At 59.2% G+C, this 17378-nt stretch overlaps 1 protein-coding gene across 1 annotated transcript in view; it reads right to left on the reverse strand.

Moving 5' to 3' along the window:
- Positions 1-5502: 5502 nt before the first annotated feature.
- Positions 5503-17378, reverse strand: part of Ehmt1 (euchromatic histone lysine methyltransferase 1) — a 149375-nt gene continuing 137499 nt past the window's right edge. Inside the window, 8 exon segments of the mRNA XM_047523824.1 lie at positions 5503-6772; positions 6928-7103; positions 13189-13267; positions 13591-13677; positions 14512-14627; positions 15824-15901; positions 16646-16790; positions 16889-17056. Coding sequence (XP_047379780.1) covers positions 6568-6772; positions 6928-7103; positions 13189-13267; positions 13591-13677; positions 14512-14627; positions 15824-15901; positions 16646-16790; positions 16889-17056 — 1054 coding nt within the window. The 3' untranslated portion in view covers positions 5503-6567.

A 17378-nucleotide genomic window follows, 5' to 3' on the forward strand; every position in this document is an offset into this window, starting at 1 on the left:
AACTCATGATCCTCCTGCCTCAGCTTCCCCAGCAGCTGGGATTATAGGCATGCACCACCACTCCCAGCAGCTTTTTTAAAAAAAGCAAAAATACATAAACAGTCCAACAGTAGGCCACATGCAGGCATGTTGACCCTGTTACCTGGGCTCTGTGGGCACATTCTGTGATGGTGGCCAGGAGTCAGAGGACGATGCTCAGACATCCTGCTGCAAAGTGAGACAGGAGGGCACTGGAGACAGAGAACTCCAGTAACTCAGGAAGGGGACAGCCCAGTTTAAAAACGCATGGAGGGCTGGGGATGTAGTTCAGTTGGTAGAGTGCTTGCCTCGTATGCACAAGACCCTGGGTTCAATCCCCACTACCGAGGGAAAAAAAAAAAAAAAAAAAACGCATGGAGGACTCAAATGGATGTTTCTCCAAAGAAACAGAAACAGCCAATAAGTGCATAAAACACAGTCATCAGGGAATGCAAATCAAAACCAGCATGAGACAGCACTTCACAGCCAGCACGCTGGCTGTTCCAGCAGATGAACGAGCTGGGCATGGGGGCCACACCTGAGTCCCGGCAGCTCAGGAGGCCGAGGCAGCGGGTGGCAAGTTCCAGGCCAGTCCAAACAACTTAGCAAGACCCTGTCTCAAAATAAAACACACAAAGGGCTGGGTGTGGCTCAGTAGTAGGGCACCCCGGGTTCAATCCCCAGCACCCCAAACAGTACAGAAGGTGAATGACAGGAGCGGTGGAGGTGGCAGGTCAGCAGCCCCGGGGAGACACCCTGGGACAGCCCGCAGCGCCTACCCCACCTGTGATGTCCACACAGCCCCACACACGGGACTCACCGCGCCTCGCCTTGCCACGCCCACCAGCTGGTGAGCAGACCAGAGGAAAGACTGGCATGCTGCAGTGTGGACCAGTCTCCTGGCAGCCGACACAGGCCACAGGCACCTGAGCAGGGAGGCAGAGCAGGGTGGCCGGGAGCACTGGGGAGGCACCAAGGTGCTGGGCTCAGGTTCTCTGGGGAGAAAGGCCATGTTCCAAACTGAGCCCAGCCTGCAAGAGGGTGTGGGGACGCCTCAGGAGTGCAAGCTACAGGGAGGGACACCCACAACCTCACCAAGGCTCAGGGTGGTCCTTCACGGAAAGCAGACCACGTGGTAACAGAAGATGGACACTGAACTCCAGAGCCATCTCACAGAAACACTAGAGCAGTCAATATGAAAGACAGCCCCAAAGAGGAGAAAGGAACGAAGACAGACCAGGGGGCTGGGCATGGGGCACAAGTCTGTGATCACAGCAGCTCAGAGGCTGAGGCAGGAGGATCCAGAGTTCAGAGCCAGTCTCACCAACTTAACGAGGCGCTAAGCGACTCACTGAGACCCTGTCTCTAAATAAAATATAAAAAGGGCTGGGGATGTGGCTCAGTGGTTAAGTGCCCCTGAGTTCAATCCCTGGTTAAAAAAAAAAAAGTGAGGGGAGCCAGAGGCAGTGGGGAGCAGGGTGGGGTGTGGGGCAGGAGGCAGTGGGGAGCAGGGTAGGGTGTGGGGCAGCGGGGAGCAGGGTGGGGTGTGGGGCAGTGGGGAGCAGGGTGGGGTGTGGGGCAGGAGGCAGTGGGGAGCAGGGTGGGGTGTGGGGCAGGAGGCAGTGGGGAGCAGGGTGGGGTGTGGGGCAGTGGGGAGCAGGGTAGGGTGTGGGGCAGTGGGGAGCAGGGTGGGGTGTGGGGCAGTGGGGAGCAGGGTGGGGTGTGGGGCAGTGGGGAGCAGGGTGGGGTGTGGGGCAGGGGGCAGTGGGGAGCAGGGTGGGGTGTGGGGCAGGAGGCAGTGGGGAGCAGGGTGGGGTGTGGGGCAGTGGGGAGCAGGGTGGGGTGTGGGGCAGTGGGGAGCAGGGTGGGGTGTGGGGCAGGAGGCAGTGGGGAGCAGGGTGGGGTGTGGGGCAGTGGGGAGCAGGGTGGGGTGTGGGGCAGTGGGGAGCAGGGTGGGGTGTGGGGCAGTGGGAGCAGGGTGGGGTGTGGGGCAGTGGGGAGCAGGGTGGGGTGTGGGGCAGTGGGGAGCAGGGTGGGGTGTGGGGCAGTGGGGAGCAGGGTGGGGTGTGGGGCAGTGGGGAGCAGGGTGGGGTGTGGGGCAGTGGGGAGCAGGGTGGGGTGTGGGGCAGTGGGGAGCAGGGTGGGGTGTGGGGCAGTGGGGAGCAGGGTGGGGTGTGGGGCAGTGGGGAGCAGGGTGGGGTGTGGGGCAGGGGGCAGTGGGGAGCAGGGTGGGGTGTGGGGCAGTGGGGAGCAGGGTGGGGTGTGGGGCAGTGGGGAGCAGGGTGGGGTGTGGGGCAGGGGGCAGTGGGGAGCAGGGTGGGGTGTGGGGCAGTGGGGAGCAGGGTGGGGTGTGGGGCAGGGGGCAGTGGGGAGCAGGGTGGGGTGTGGGGCAGTGGGGAGCAGGGTGGGGTGTGGGGCAGGGGGCAGTGGGGAGCAGGGTGGGGTGTGGGGCAGGAGGCAGTGGGGAGCAGGGTGGGGTGTGGGGAGCAGGGGGCAGTGCTGACCTGCAGGTCCAGCACCAGGAGGCCCTGAGCCCAGGGGGTCAAGGCTGGCTGGGACCCCATCTTGAAGGGGGAGGAGCAGAGGTCAGTGTGATGGCCGACCTGAGAGCACCTCGCCTCTCTTCATAGCAGGGACGGTCTGGGCCCCTCCTGGGGCTCCTCAGGCTAGTGCCTCCTCTGCTGTGTGCTGGGTGTGCGGGGCTCCTCAGCCTGACCCTGGTGACTGCTGGTCAGCTCTCTGCAGGACCCCTCCACGGGGCGTACCTGGTTCCTGGGGCGAGTGTGGTGTGCAGCCTCGGGCACCTCTGCTCGGCTGGTTCACAGGCAGTGCTGACCCCAGACAGACACAGACACAGACGCAGGCACAGGAGGACGTGCACAGGACCACAGAGGCTGCTGTCCCTGACAGGGAAACTGGGCATGGGGTGGGGGATAAGCAGCCCCCCGCTCCCAGCACGGGATCCTCTTCCAGGTGGAAAAGATGACGGTACTGACACTGCCCAAACCAGAGCAGAGAAGCCAAAGGGAGAAGCCAAGGGCATGGCCCCAGCCCGTGTTCCTGGGGGGACTCCTGGGGGCAGGGACACAACAGACCACTATACAAAGGCAGTTACCAAAAAGGAAAGGCCAATCTGTAATAAATCAACTTATCAACAATCAGAGAAGTACACAATAAGGCACTCGTGTCTAATTCCTCTTCTAGACAATGAGGGAAAGGCCAGCGGGCGCTCTCCACGCAGGAGGCAGGGGATGGGCTCCGCTGGTGGGCAAAGCCAGTCCACACTGGGCACCCCGCTCACTGTGAACCAGAAGGCTGATGGAAGTTTGTGGCCAGTCTGAGCAACACAGCAAGACCCTGTCTCAAAAATAAAAAATAAGAAGGGCTGGAACACAGCTCGGGGACAGAGCACCCCAAGTTCAACCCCTTGCACTGGGGTGGGTGGGGAGATCGACAGGGAGGAAAGAGCATTTATCTGGGAAGCAAAGAACCAGGACTGGGGTTCACTGAGCTGGCTGTGTCTGCAGGGGACCTCCGTGCAACAGGGCTGGGAAGGCAGTCTCTGCAGCCTCTGGCAGGGCAGAATCCTGGGTGGCTGGTCCCGGCCATCAGACCTCGAGGCCAGGCGTCCTGCCTTCTGCTGTCCTCCAGGTACGTGCCCTTTGACCCCTTCCCTGACCAAGACACACCTGGGAAACAACACACAGGTTCCCCTTCTCCTCAGTGGAAAGCTGGAGATGTCCCCACGCCCACCAACAAAGGCTCAGCTGCCTCCTAACACCGGAGGCGGGCAGGGGAGCGGGCAGGGGAGGCCAGAAGGGGGATTTCAGGTGTTTCCGTTTCTTCTGGTTGTGACAACTTTCACAGGCAAGACACCTCATGTGACTGGGTGGCCTCTGCCATGGGACAGGTATGCTTTGGTGGCTGACCCTCAGGGAGGCCTCGTCTGCTGGGCCTCAGGAGACCCAAGGCAGATGGACAGCCCTCACTGCACCCAGAAGTACCCCCAGAGGGAGCAGGGCTGCAGGGCTGCCACAGCCTGACGTGGCTCACCTCACCCCCCAGCACCCAGGGCCAGGCCTCTGGGTGAAGCCCAAGCCCCCTGCCCTGGGGACAGAGACCCACCATGTGGCAGGCACAGCCAAGGCCTCTAGCTGGGGTCCTTCGGGTCCACAGGGTCCCATCCAGACCCCACCCCAACAAGCCACAGGGGCCTTCTGCCTGCCCAATTTTCTCTCCTGGACCTGGCCTGGCCCAGGACACCACTGGTGGCTTTGTTCAGTGTTCACAATTTGCCAGGTGAGGGGCTCTGGTTGCTACAGGAACCCAAGGATCAGCTCCATGGGGTTCAGACTTAACCCCAGGTTTTTTTGTTGTTATGATCTTTTACATTTTGCAGTGCTCAGGATCAAACCTGGGTCACGGGCACAACGAGGTAAGCATTCTACCACTGAGCTATACCCTCAGCCCTGACCCTGGGCTTTAGATTTCAATTTATCCAAAGAGGGAAAAAAGGGAGATGTGGCAGGTCCTCCCACCACAATTGCCCACCCAGCCCCAGGGGGCCCACATCCGCCCACCCCCACCCCTGGGGCCAAGGTGATCACTACAGGCAGGCCAGGTCCAGTGAGGCTCAGCAACCCACATCAGGTTCACGTGGTGGGTGCCTGTTTCCAGTGGTCAGAACTGGCCGTGAGGAGGTCTACGGAGGGGCCCTGGCCCACCAGAGTTTCTCTCTTCATTGCTGACCTTCTGATGCCCCAGAGGTTCCCGGCTGGCCTGGGTCTGATTCGGCACACAGCTGCTGTGCATCCAGCACCTGACCCCGAAGGCGATCCAGTGTAAAGCATGCGGTTACCTGCCCACTGCAAGTTGTCCCCAGTCACCTCCCTTCCAGGCCTGGTGGGGCCAATGATGTCTCATGTCCAAGTTCAGCTCCTTATGCCACCTCCAGGCGGAGGGGACCTGCCAGCCCCACAGCCCAGAACCACCCTGAGCTTGTAAGGGCCAAGGTCCCAGTGCTCCTGGAGGAAAGCACCCAGCAGCACCCAAAGCAGGGTGGTCAAGCCTGCAGGAAGGCCCTGCGCAGGCTGCCTGCACAGCGCAGGAGGGCTGTCTCCCTCCAGGAAGTGCCTCCCTGAACCGCCCGTGCTGGAAGCCAGAGCCTCTGATCTATTTTTCATGGAGCGTACAAGCTCCCCTGTGGTGGACGAGGCCAGCCTGCAGGAGCGCAGCAGGAGGCCTGGCTCCAGCCCCACTGTGCTGACCAGGCCAACTCAGGGACGTAGAGGTTTGCCTCTGCCTCACAGTGGCCTCCAGCGTGACTCCTGGCCCCAGCACCTGGCGCTGGACACATGCACGCGCAGGCACACAGTGCAGGCTCCCCTGCGGTCCACTGGAGTCCCTGCTGCAGGAGGATGTGGGGCAGCGGCCCGGCCCAGTAAGTGCACGAGGGGGCTCTGCAGAGACCAGCAAAGCGTGGCGTCAGTGACACTCACTTAAAGTACTTTTTTTTTTATTGATTTCATTGAAAACAGAACAAGAAATGGTCTGAGCCAAAAGACTGCTCTTAAAACTGTCAAAAACATTTTAACAGAAAAAATAAACATGACTGCAATATGAATGTTTTAGAAGAGTCACACAAAAAAACCCACGGCTGCTGCACTAGTTACAGTATTTAGAAAGGTATATGCCAAAAAAAGTACATGACCTGCCAGGCCGTCACACAAAAGGCGACGGCAAATTTATTTCAACTACAAGACTAACGTTTTAAAAAAGTTTTTCCTGCATTTTATTCTAAAATCACTTTGTTCTCTTTTTACAGTTGATAGTTTATTTTCAGGTGGTGAGTAGAAACCACACCAGGTTCAGCACCGTTGTCTGTGTTGTGTTTATTCTTTGTCTGTCCTTGTGTTCGATAAGGGAGGGAAGCAAATCAGCTGACTCGCCGTCATCGCATGTGGCTTCAGATCAAGGGCGCCAGCCTCAAGGGCCTGGCTGGGCGGTGCAGGTCCACCTGCACCCACTGCCTCCTCGCAGAGAAGTGCCAGTTAAAGTTTTGATACATAGGACTAGATATAGGATTTCTTTAAAAAGCAGACCCACGTTTTGGGCCTGACCTCGCCCAGGCTGTGACAGGAGACTGGCACCTGAGAGGGGGCACCAGCTACACAGGGTGAGGGTGGGCAGGCCTAACGGAGCAGCTGTGGGTGATGGCGGTTTTGGCGGGCGCCACACAGGAGTCTGGGTTGGACTGGAGAACAAACCAACCCAGTGGTGGAGTGAGGACCTCAGAGATCAGAGGGAGAAACGAGAAATGTCGCAAAGACAGACCACCGTCGGAAACTCACAAGGTCACACCATGCGGAGCCCCAGCATCTTCCGAGGCGCGTGGTCCAAAGTGGGCTCCAGCCTGAGCAGCAGGCCGGGCTGCAAGGCCTCAGGTCTGGGGCACTGCTGGGAGGTGTCTGCTCCCCTGGTCCCTCTGCAGCGCCTCCTAACCGCAGTCCATCAGAACCAGATACCCAGCCTCCGCCGGCCCGCGGCGTCTCATAGCGGGTCAGTGGCAGCTGTAGAGCTGGTGTCAGGCAGGCCATCCTCCTGAGCCTCCTGGGCTGCGCTGGCCTGCCGCTGGGCCAGGGCGGCACTTGAGTGCCGGCACTTGGGAGAGCCACAGCGGCAGCTGAAGAGCTTGCCCTTGATGTCCCAGAAGCGTTCCCCGTAGTCAAACCTGGGGGACCAGAACTCAGCACCTCTATGGCCAGACAACGGTGGTCAGGTAGGCTGCCCACCCAGCCTGTCCCATCCGGGCCCCGATGGTCAGGGTGCGCCCAGTCTGGCAGCACATGCATGACCAGGAAGCAACACCCACGCCCACCCGGTCCCACGGCACCTGGAGGCCCTACGTACCCCAGCTGTTCTCCAGCCTGGATCGGGCGGGTGCTGAAGAAGGCGATCCTGGGAAACCGCAGGTCCTGGTGGGACATGAAGACGCGCACGGGCACCAGGTTGGGCTCGCAGTGGTGGTTGATGAACCGGCTGACGTTCCCGTAGAACCGAGCATCGATGCAGTACACCTCTCCATCCTGGGGGCGAGAAAGCCAGACAGTCGCACAGGCCACCGCCCAGCAGTGGCACCCAGGCGTGCCCCCGGCACACTCAAGGGATCTCCTCCTGAGGCCTGAGGCACCAACGCAGGGGCCGGGCAGGGCAGGTGTCTGTACAGTCCAAGGCCAGGACGGCCCCACAACACTGAATCCCATGTCACAGAGAGGGTTTCTTGCTAACTTGGGGGTACGGAGAGAACCAGGGTTCCAGGCGGCCCACAGCCTCGGTCTGGCATCTCTCACAGCAGGAGGGAGACTGGGTGGGCTGCTCTGACCCAGGAGCCCTCCAGATGCAGAGTTCTCCGCCTAGGGACCCAGGTCAACAGCAGCAATGACCCGGGCACTACCCCACTGGATTTTGTGGGGCTGCTCAGGGTGGACAGACCCCAGGTGCTGTGTGCCCAGCCTGCACCAGCAGAATATGGCGGCCTGAGCAGCGGAGCTTAGAGTATGGATATCACACAGCAGAGGAAAAGCAGCCCCTCAGGGAAAAGCCAGGTCAACCAGAATGAGGTAAGCTGAGGGTATGCATGGAGCCAAGTCCTGAGGAGGGGAGGGTTTGGGCAGAGGCTGCCCCTGGACACACCTTTGTAAGTATTAACCAGAGGGTCAACGGCACTCATAGAGGTTAAGAGAACTTAAACTCACACCAACCACAGGGAAGCACAGGGCAGGAGGCAGCGCTCCACTATGTAACGTTGGGATGAGGTGATGCCTGGACTCCAGGAGAGTCAGAGTCACGGACACAGACAAGTTCTCTCCATCAACACCCCCACAAGAACAGATGCCTCAGAGGCCACGGTGGGAGCAAACTCCACAACAGCCACTAAAATAAAAGACCCAGCAACCCATAACCCAGGCCCACAGTTCCAAGAGGTTCAGGCACGTACTACGTGAACACCAGGAGGAGGACACTCTCAGAAGACAGCCTGATGTGCTCTGCCCCAGGGGAACCAGACGCTGCCCTGGGGTGGGTGTCCCTGTGCAGAGGTGAAGCCATCCGCAACAGGAGAACCAGGGTGCTTCCAGTGCCAGGACGCCTCAGGAAGTGGGAGGGCTCAGAAGAGAAACGCATGATAAAAAGAATCAGGTGGGGATTCTGATCAAAATCCACCACTGTTAACTTGCCACTGAGTGGACCAGGGACCCCCTGGTGACAGCGAGCACGGTGAACTGCAAACCAAGTGTCTGCACACCAGTTGGTCACTGCGCTGCTGTCTGCAGAGATGGAAAAAGCCAACCTTGACCCCGACGTCCTGAACAGAAGGGCTGAGGGAGAGTCGCACATCCTGTCCTGTTGGCTCGCTGACCCTGGGGTGCAGGATAGGCAGAGGCAGGGACAGACACACACTGACCACTCCTCGAGTGAGCAAGCGCAGTGGAACATGGTTCCTAGTGGCAGAGGATGGCTGCTGTGGTCAGAACATCTGCAGGCCCTTCACACTGCCAGGGCCATGTTGGGAGGTGGCCAGGTCATGGTGGGACCACACCTGAGGAAAGGGGTCCAGAGCTGCCGGCCTCTCTGCACAGGGACACAGAGAGAAGGCGCTGAGGAGGCACATGAAGTGGCCCTCACCAGACACCAACTGCTGCATCTGGAGCCCCCGCGGCCTGTGAGCGGACGTGGACAGAGCAACACACTAGTTCTCATTTTAAAGTATGAAATATTCTGTGTGATTAAAAATCAAAATTAAAAAATTTTTATTCCAAAACTTAAAATGAACTGAAATGAAATGACATTACTGCCCATCAAACTGGTGAGAACCACAGAGAAGCAAAACACAGTGCTCTGCGTCCTGAGTGGAGCCCACTCCAAGGCCCTGCACATAGGCAGCGGGCGCCATCCAGCAGGCACGTGCCTACTGCCGCCGGACACCAGCAAGGACCTGAACTAGAATTTCTGGGAAATAAGATTTTCACTATAAGAGATGCAAGATGAAATCAAACCACTTGGGTAAAAGCCCTGAGTCAGCCGTGGACTGGAAACAGCGAGAACCAGCGAGACACTGGCTCCTACATGGCTGGCCTCTGGACAGAGGGTCCAGCAGTGCACCTAACAGCAACGAGAGCCGGGTCTGAAAGTCGTTATCCAGAAAGGAAGAGGACGCCCTGGGCAAAGGGCTGGCTCCAGGTGTGGGCAGGCTGGACAGGGCAACCTGGTGGTGCCAGAGAGAGAACACAGGAGACCAGAGCCCAGGACGCACAGTCCCACATTAAACAACGGCTGCAACTGGCCAGAGCACGCTGAGCACCGAGGAATCCACGGTCCACAGGGCCACTCCAAACTTGCCGTACAACCCAAAGTTCTGATGCCACCTCCTCACCCTGGAACAGGCAGCTTGACAGCCAGAGGCCAGCATGAGGCTTCCTGCCCACCCCCACCAGCGTGGACTCGGCAGCGAAGACTTCTTTGCGTTTTATGAAGAAGCAGTTCACTCAGCAAACATGCCAGGGGTGACAGGTGCCCCATGAAACGCAACTCAAGGTCTCCATGGTGCAGAGATGTCAGGTGAAGGGGGAAAGTGAGGACCATTCCCACCCAGAGGACAGAAATCAGATGCCACAAACTTCCTTCCAGGACACAGTTGAAGGGAGGGAAATGTGGAAGGGCAGAAGGGCAGAGGCGGCCAGGGTAAGATGGCAAGTGAGGAGGTCAGGGCAGGGCCAGGCCAAAGGAGCACGGAGAGGGTCTTCCAATGAGGTCAACCTCCTGCTTGACAAAACTGCTTGTGGACACAAGCGGGGACCCAACAAAAACACTAAAACAGACATGTGGACACAAAGGACATCAATGAATAGCCAGGGGAGTGGGGAAGGGGAAGGAGGAAAGGAGAAAGTTCCAGAGGCCATAAAAAGAACAGGCCCCAATTCCCTCACCAGACTCCCAGCTCTGGGGTTCCTTCTTTTTGGAGAAGTCTGTCACTGTCACTTTAGGAATAAAGGGGCTGCTTGCTTGCTATCTCTGTGCCTTGCTCTTCAATTCTTTGCTGAACAGAGAAAACAAACCCAGCACCCCTAGACGGTAATAGAACACAGTGCCACTGAGTTCCAGCCCAGCCTCCTGGTAGGCAGGAAGCACCGGGGCAAGGAACAAAGGAGCAGGCACACACCTATGAGACCTGGGAGGACAGCACAGTCACAGGACATCCCTCTCCCTGCTGCAGAAGGGTGGCTCTGCACACATGCCTGGCTGGTGCTCACCACGGATCCCACTGCAGGGGCTCACTTCTACCCACTGGAAGTATGGGCTCTGCACTCCCCACACCCAGCTGCCAGGGGAAGGTGCTCCCTGCAGCGCTGAGCTCAGGTGGGGTCCCCTGGATGCTGCTTTCATCTGGAGGGTCTGTCCAGAGCTACAGGTCCAGAGATGACTCAGAAAGAGCTTATTTAAAACAACCCTCCTCTCACCCCAGGAACTGCCCCACTCTGCACCAAGCACCCCCAGGCTTGAGTGGCATCGTGGCAGCCAACAAGCACCCTGTCACATCTCTAAAGAGCCTCTACAGAGGTTAAACTGGCCCAGAACCCCAGAGGCAGCCCCGAGGCACACAATGGTTACCCACCAGCACGTGGCTCAGAGACCTGCAGAGGCAGGGGCACAGGCTGCAGGTCTCACAGGGACGAAGGGCTACTCTTGAGCCTTACGTTCTGTCCTTGGAGCTAGCAGCTCTTCCAGACCTGCCTAGCCCAGCCATGCTGGCCTGCTGCAGTCAGCTGGTGTTCCTCCCACAACAGAGACAGCGAGGGCCAACGCCCTCCTTCACACAAGGACGCAGCTTTGCCTGTCTCATTCCTACTGCAGGGGCTTCTGTCACCACAGTCTCAAGGAGGTCTCCAATAGGGTCCTCAGACACTGGTGCAGCTCTTCCCAAGTTTCTCCGATCAGGAAACCCTCCAGCTAGGCCTGAGGCAGACAAGCTGCACGAGGCAGGTTAGGGCCCACCCCGCCCCCCAAACCCTGTGAACAGGGGGAGGTGGGAGCAAAGGCCCAAAGCAGGTGAGAAGGGGCACGGGTGGGGCAGGATCTAGGCAGGGCATTCGGGATGCTGTCACCCTCAGGTCCAGGCACAGTCAGGGCTGCTCCCAGTGGCAGCAGGGGCCTGGGAGGCACTGGTCAGAAGATGTACAGAGCCCACTCAACAAGTCCTATGCACCTAAAATCACTCCACAAAGAAGATCTAAGAACATCTAATAAGCATATGGAAATGTGTTTGATGCCAACAACTATCCAGGAAATGCAAACTTAAGTGACGGTGCCTGGAACTCTTCTGTTGCTGGTAGGGACCCAAGTGGTATGACCACCTGGGAAACTGGCAGTTTCTTTTACGGTTAAGTGTACTTTTGCCACATGACCTGGTGACTCCACTCCCTGGTGTCCACCAAGAGAAAGAAAACTCACACTCGGGATGGTGTCAACTCACAGCAGGTCATTCCCAGCAGAGAGCTGGAAACAGGTGGGACCCATGTGCAGGCACAAGCTCCCGAGTCAGAGCAGGCGGCCACCACGGTGTGGATGGCCAACCCAGCCAGACACAGACCCGCTCACTGGACATCCCAATGCCCGGAAGGCAGGCAGGGTGAGCAGGTGTCTGGGCTCACGCAGCGGACGCCTCCTCTTGGCTCTGACTGTGGCAGCATGTGCACTCAGCACAGTTGAAACTGACTTAAAAGTGACCCAAAGGGAAAAACAAAATCCATGCAATTCAAAGAAGCTCCACAGAAGATACATCAGACCACAGAGACCGACGGTGCACCAGAGAAGCCGGAGCCAGTCCAAGGGACTCACTGTGTTCGGGAATCAGCCAACGTGCAGAGACCTCCAGGGTCCCCAGCGCAGTCCTCAGCTCAGCACAACCCCAGTGAATCCCTACAGGAGTTTCAAGCTGATTTCAAAACCTACACAAAACCACGAAGAGCAAGGCCCTCATCAAGGGCTCCAGTACCTGTGAAAACCAAGACCTGGGTGGCGAGCCCAGCACTGGGGATACGAGCTGTGGTGATAATCACTGCGGCAGGGGGTGGTCTCCCAACCAGGGTGCTGAGGGGCAGGCGCCCACACACAAGGACTCAAGCGTGAAGGTCTAAGTGTGACTTCTGGAACCCACACGGGTTCACACTCTTAACTAGGACATTGCAAAAGCCCACCAGGCGCATAGGAAGACTAGTGAGTCAGACCCCACCAGGAAAGAGAGCCGAGCTCACTGAGGGCTCGGCTAGCAGGCAAGAAAGTCATGAGGAAGGAGGTCTGTGGCACCCAGGAGGGACACAGCACTCACCAGGACGGGGGCCACCAACCAGCAGGAGAAGCATCACCATGGTTCCCAAGAGAGGCCCCCCAACAGCCACAGCACCCACGGCACGGGTCGCCCTCCAGGAGCACACCAGCTGTCTTCGTCCAGGCCTGGTGTCCTGCGTGTGCAGACATCTGAGCACCATGACCCCACAGCACCCAGCCTTTCTGGGGGAATGCATGTTGCTGGACCTCCCAGAAGAGGGCCGTGGGGACCCGCGCCTCGGGTCAAGGGCGGCTGTGGGGACGCTCATCTGCAGGAACGTGCTGGTTCTGTGATTGGTGGCTGCTGTCAGATGAGGAGACCTCCCTTCCCCACCGACCAGCGCTGGCTCAGCGTCCCCCAGCATCCTAAGAGAGCACTTCTGAACCCAGGAGCTGGGAGGGGAGTGAGTCGAAGGCTTGACCAGCACCTGCTCCAGCACCTGGAGACTAGCATGCGAGGGAAATGCCTTGCCGGCATTCTGGCCCAAGCCTGCCGTCCACAGGTGCAGCTCCCTTCTGTCACTCCGCCTGTCAAGCACATGGTCCCTCCACCTCGGTGACCTGGTGGCTGCTGGGCTTCAGCCTGAGAGGACCGGCTGGGAATCCAGAGGTGTGGCGGCGTGTGGGGAGAATGGCCTGTGGCAGGAGCCGGGCTCCCCGTTGGGGGTCTACTCCCCGCCCAGGGCTCAGCAGGTCTGTCTCCAGGGACAGCGGTGCAAAACCAGAGCTCACACCCACATTTCGGGGCTGCAGCCAGCTCCTCATGCCCAGCCCCTCACGGCACATCACCTTGTTGTCTAAGTCGAAGAGATACGAGTCTTCTTCCCGAACGTCGGCTTCCGAGTCCGAGATCAGTTCCCCAACGTACCTGGAAAGAGGGGACAGTGAGCCCACAGCTACGTGAACAGTGCTTCCACAGGCATTCGTTCCTGAGCTGAAGAAGGACTACAGGCAGAGAATCTGGGCAGCGACCTGGAGGCAGACGGTGTGAGCTTAGTGCCCAGGGGCAGGCAGTCAGCAGGCTGCGTGGAGGGCCTGTCTGACCAAGGTCTCTGCTGCCCTGCACCCCACGGCCATGCACCTGGGATGCACCTGTTCTGGGAGCTTTTCCTGGAGTGCAAGCACGCAGGGCGTCAGTCCCAGAAGTGAGCTGCACAGCCAGCAGACCTGAGTGACCCCAGACCCACTTACTCGCAGACAAAGGTGCCCAAGGGGATGTCCTGCAGGGACCGCACGCCCCAGCCCATGTCCTGCGTCCGATAGAGCTGAAGCCTGGCCCTGGAAAACAGGGAGAGGGGAGGTGGACGTGTGACCAGCCAAACCCAGCTTGTGTCCCGTTCTGTGAACAACAGGAGTAAATCAGGAGGAAAGCAAACACTGGTTTCTTATCCGAGAACCATACAGCTCTGCAGGTGGCCAGCAGCAGCTCCCACCCAGGAAGTTGGGAGCACAGACTGGGCCAAAGCATGGAGCCCAGTGGTCCTGGCTGTGCGGCAGCTTCCTCGCTGTGGCTGCCTGGTCCCCTGGGTGGTCATGAGGACCAGAGGCGCTCATGCCAGAGAGCCCTACTGCTGGGGTACAGGATGCTGCGGTGCTGGTTGCCCAGGCAGTGGCATCAGCAAGGAGCCAAGCAAGTTCCTCCCGGCCTCAGCACTGGGGCAGACCACAGCAGGTCTGTGCTTGCCCCTGGAGAACAGGGAGGAGCAGGGAGGAGCACTCCGTCTCCACTACAGCACAGGCCACGATTACTGATGTCAGAACCCAACCCTGGCGTCAGAAGGGCAGGCCAGGTCATGTGGGACCCAGGGCTTGAGTGACGCCTGAAGGAGCCTGCAGTCTAGCTGCCATCAGACACCACCACTGGCTGCCACAGGCACAGTGGGTGCAGAGGGAGCACTGTGTCAGGATGAAGCCGTCCCACTAAGCAGGGGCACGTGAACTCAGGCCAGGCCAGTCCCTCTGCCTTCAGCGCTGGTGCCCTGACACCACCCTCCTCTCCAGCCCGAGTATGGTGGTTAAGGGCCGTGAGCCCCTTCCGGAGCACAAGTCATCAGCTCCACTGCACACGCATGCTCTTGTCCAGGGCGGCCTGGGCACCTGCACGCCTCCCACCTGAGACCGTTCTGCACCACTCGGTTGCGGCAGTTCCTCCAGCAAGAGCAGGCGTGGTTGCACTCGAAGATCAAGGGAGGCTCAGCCATGTTGAACTCTGGCAGGAGACGGCCGTCCTGTGGACAGACAGTCACGAGGGCTCAGCAGAATCACACTTCTTTCCAAAAGAACAGACACCAATGCATTTTGACACAGTGCCCAGTATGCCCTCAAATGGACACAAAAACCATGACTTCTGTCAAACTCTGGACACCTGCTGGGGAACACGGGGTGAAGTTCCACACTTGCGGCCGGGAGCAGAGCCCTGCCAGGAGCGGGGCAGCTGTGGAGGCTGCCTGCTCACCCACGGTCCTCCCACCTCCTGCCCTGTCTCTCAGGCAGTCCAGGGCTGCAGCACGGGGGTCCCCACGTCCTCCAGGTGTCTGGCACCTCCCGGACACTCCTATATTCTTGACCTTGCTGCCTTTAAAGTCTCTGCATTCGGGGACCCTGCCACCTGCTCCCTTTCTACACCCCAAGTTGGACAAGGGCTATGTGCACACCTGAGGCTTTGGGGTGCTCTACGCAGCTCAACAACCCTTGGAAGGCTTGTTCCTGCCCTGTCCTGCTCTGCCGGGCAGGAACTACACTCCGGGACACAACCAACCGGTACCTGCCAGCCCTGCCAGCCTTCTGGTGACCTCCTCTCACTCCACCCTTCACAGTTCCCTCCTCCTCCAAAGATCACTTGGGAGAGACTCTGCTGCTGTCCCCGTTCTCAGCCTGCTGCTTCCGACCACTTCCACCAGTGACCCCTGGACTCCCAAGCCAAGCCTTCCACTATGTTCCTGAAGTTCCTTGACCGCGCCCTGGCCTGGGAACCCTTCCCTCCTTAGCTCTTCCCGTGGGGCCTTTCACTGGGCTTTTCTCACCAGCACCTGCCAGTTACTTCCAGGCCCGTGGCTGCCCTGGCCACCCTGCCTAGTGATGCTCCCCGCATCCAGCCCGGCCCCAGGCCTTCCCCATCCCTCTGGTGTCTCTCACATCACTCACGCTAGCAAGGACCAGGCAGGGCTCACCAGACATTACAACAAGGGCTTCCTCCTGCGGCTGAGCCAGGCTGACTCCAGTCCCAGGACCTCTGGAACCACTGAGGGCAGCCCTCCTCCCATTCTGTGGCCTCCTCCTGCCTGGTCCGCACACCAGCTCACCTCTGGCTCCTGCTCCCCAATGCTCTAGGACAGTCTTCAAACAGGGAGCGACATGTTTTCATGCCCTCCCTCCAGCAGAACTTACCACACAAGCACACCTGCAGCAAAGGAGCGGTCCTCACCTTATCGTACCAGCAGCGCATGCTGAGCTGACCACACATGCAGGTGCTGGAGGAGCAGTCGTCTATGCACACGCAGTACTGGGGACAAGAGCAGCATGGCACCGTCAGATGGGCAGACGTGGCCCTCAGCTCTCCCTCCCAGTAGTCATGGCCAATTGTGTTGCAAGTTGTCAAAATGGGCTTTCTCAGGAGAGCCACAGAGTATGCTTGGGACACTAAGAAAGTCACTGAGTGTGTGAAGGAGAGGAGGGGGAGGTCCGCGAGGCACAGACCAGGAAGGAGTTCCAAGTACCCCACTGCACTCAAGGCCAGACAACACAGGGACAGAGCCCAGGGTCTCTAATCTGAGGCTGAGAGCACCCACCCCGGGAGGGTGGTGGGGTTGCCCGCCAACAGAGTCACAAGGATAGCCTTTGAGAATGTCTGATTTTAGCCAGAAAAGAAAAAGACCGCAGGGCACAACTACTTGGCGGCCTGCATGACCCCAGAGGCACTTGCTGGACTGGGCCCTGCATGGGGCTCCTCTTCTTCCTAACCCGAGGACCAGGTTGCACCAGCACCCCAAGCAAACACTGGTGGGAATGCTTGGCCCTGCTGTGGACCAGCAAAGCCTGCTGGGTGGGCTCAGCAGTGTACAACATGAAACGCGGGACTCTTTTTCCAGTAGGACCCACTTTTGCCTTCCAAGTTCTTTGTGGGAGGCCACCACTACAAAAATACCACCAGGCTGCCACAGCCCTCTGCTGAGAGTGGGAGGAAAACAGGAGCCCAGGCTCCCAAGGCCCCTGCTCCTGGCCTGGCCCAATGTCCCTGCCCACCAACCTGCAGGTGAGTGATGTTCCTGTCGATGCTCATGGGGGAGGTCACGCAGTTCTGGGAGACATACTTGTAGTTGGTGGGGCAGGGCTCACTGTCCACAGCATTGACGCAGGGGATGGGGATGCGCTCGTAGCCCCGAGCGATGTCTCTGCAGGGAAAGGGGGCCATTAGAGGAGTTCTGCCCAGCGGGACCTGCGCCTGACGGTCACCAATGCCCTCGGAGCTGCGGGCTCTGGGGAGCCTCACCTGCTCACCGTCTTCTCCACGGGGGCGGGCCTGTCGGGGGCGGAGTCCCGCAGAGCCTTGCTGGTCTGCAGTGCGCTCCACACCTGCGAGTCAAGGCTGGCGCACTGCAGGGGCGTCTCTCCTTCCTTGTTTTTTAAGGTGACATCTGAATCCCGAGAAAGAAAGAGGCTAAAAGGAAAAATGTAAGCCAACAAAACATCCAAATCTTAATTTACGAGAGACAAAGATGAGACATATCAACCGAGTCTGCCGGCTAGGAACAGAGTGCCATCCATTGTGCCAGGCCTGGGGCTCCAGGCCCCACTCTGCCCCACCCCAGGGTCGCACCGCGCTCTCAGGAAGGGTGGTGAGACTAGGGTGGCCTCTGATTTCCTTCAGACACACCCACAGGTGAAGGGGAGAGAGGAGGGAGAGGCCACGCTCTGGCCCCGAGCATGGCGCGCAGCCCCATGCGACCCACGGAGTGGCTGAGCCTGGCCTCAGGTGAGGC

The sequence above is a fragment of the Sciurus carolinensis genome, chromosome 14 (genome assembly GCF_902686445.1).
Source record: "Sciurus carolinensis chromosome 14, mSciCar1.2, whole genome shotgun sequence".
In the NCBI taxonomy this organism is placed as follows: domain Eukaryota; kingdom Metazoa; phylum Chordata; class Mammalia; order Rodentia; family Sciuridae; genus Sciurus; species Sciurus carolinensis.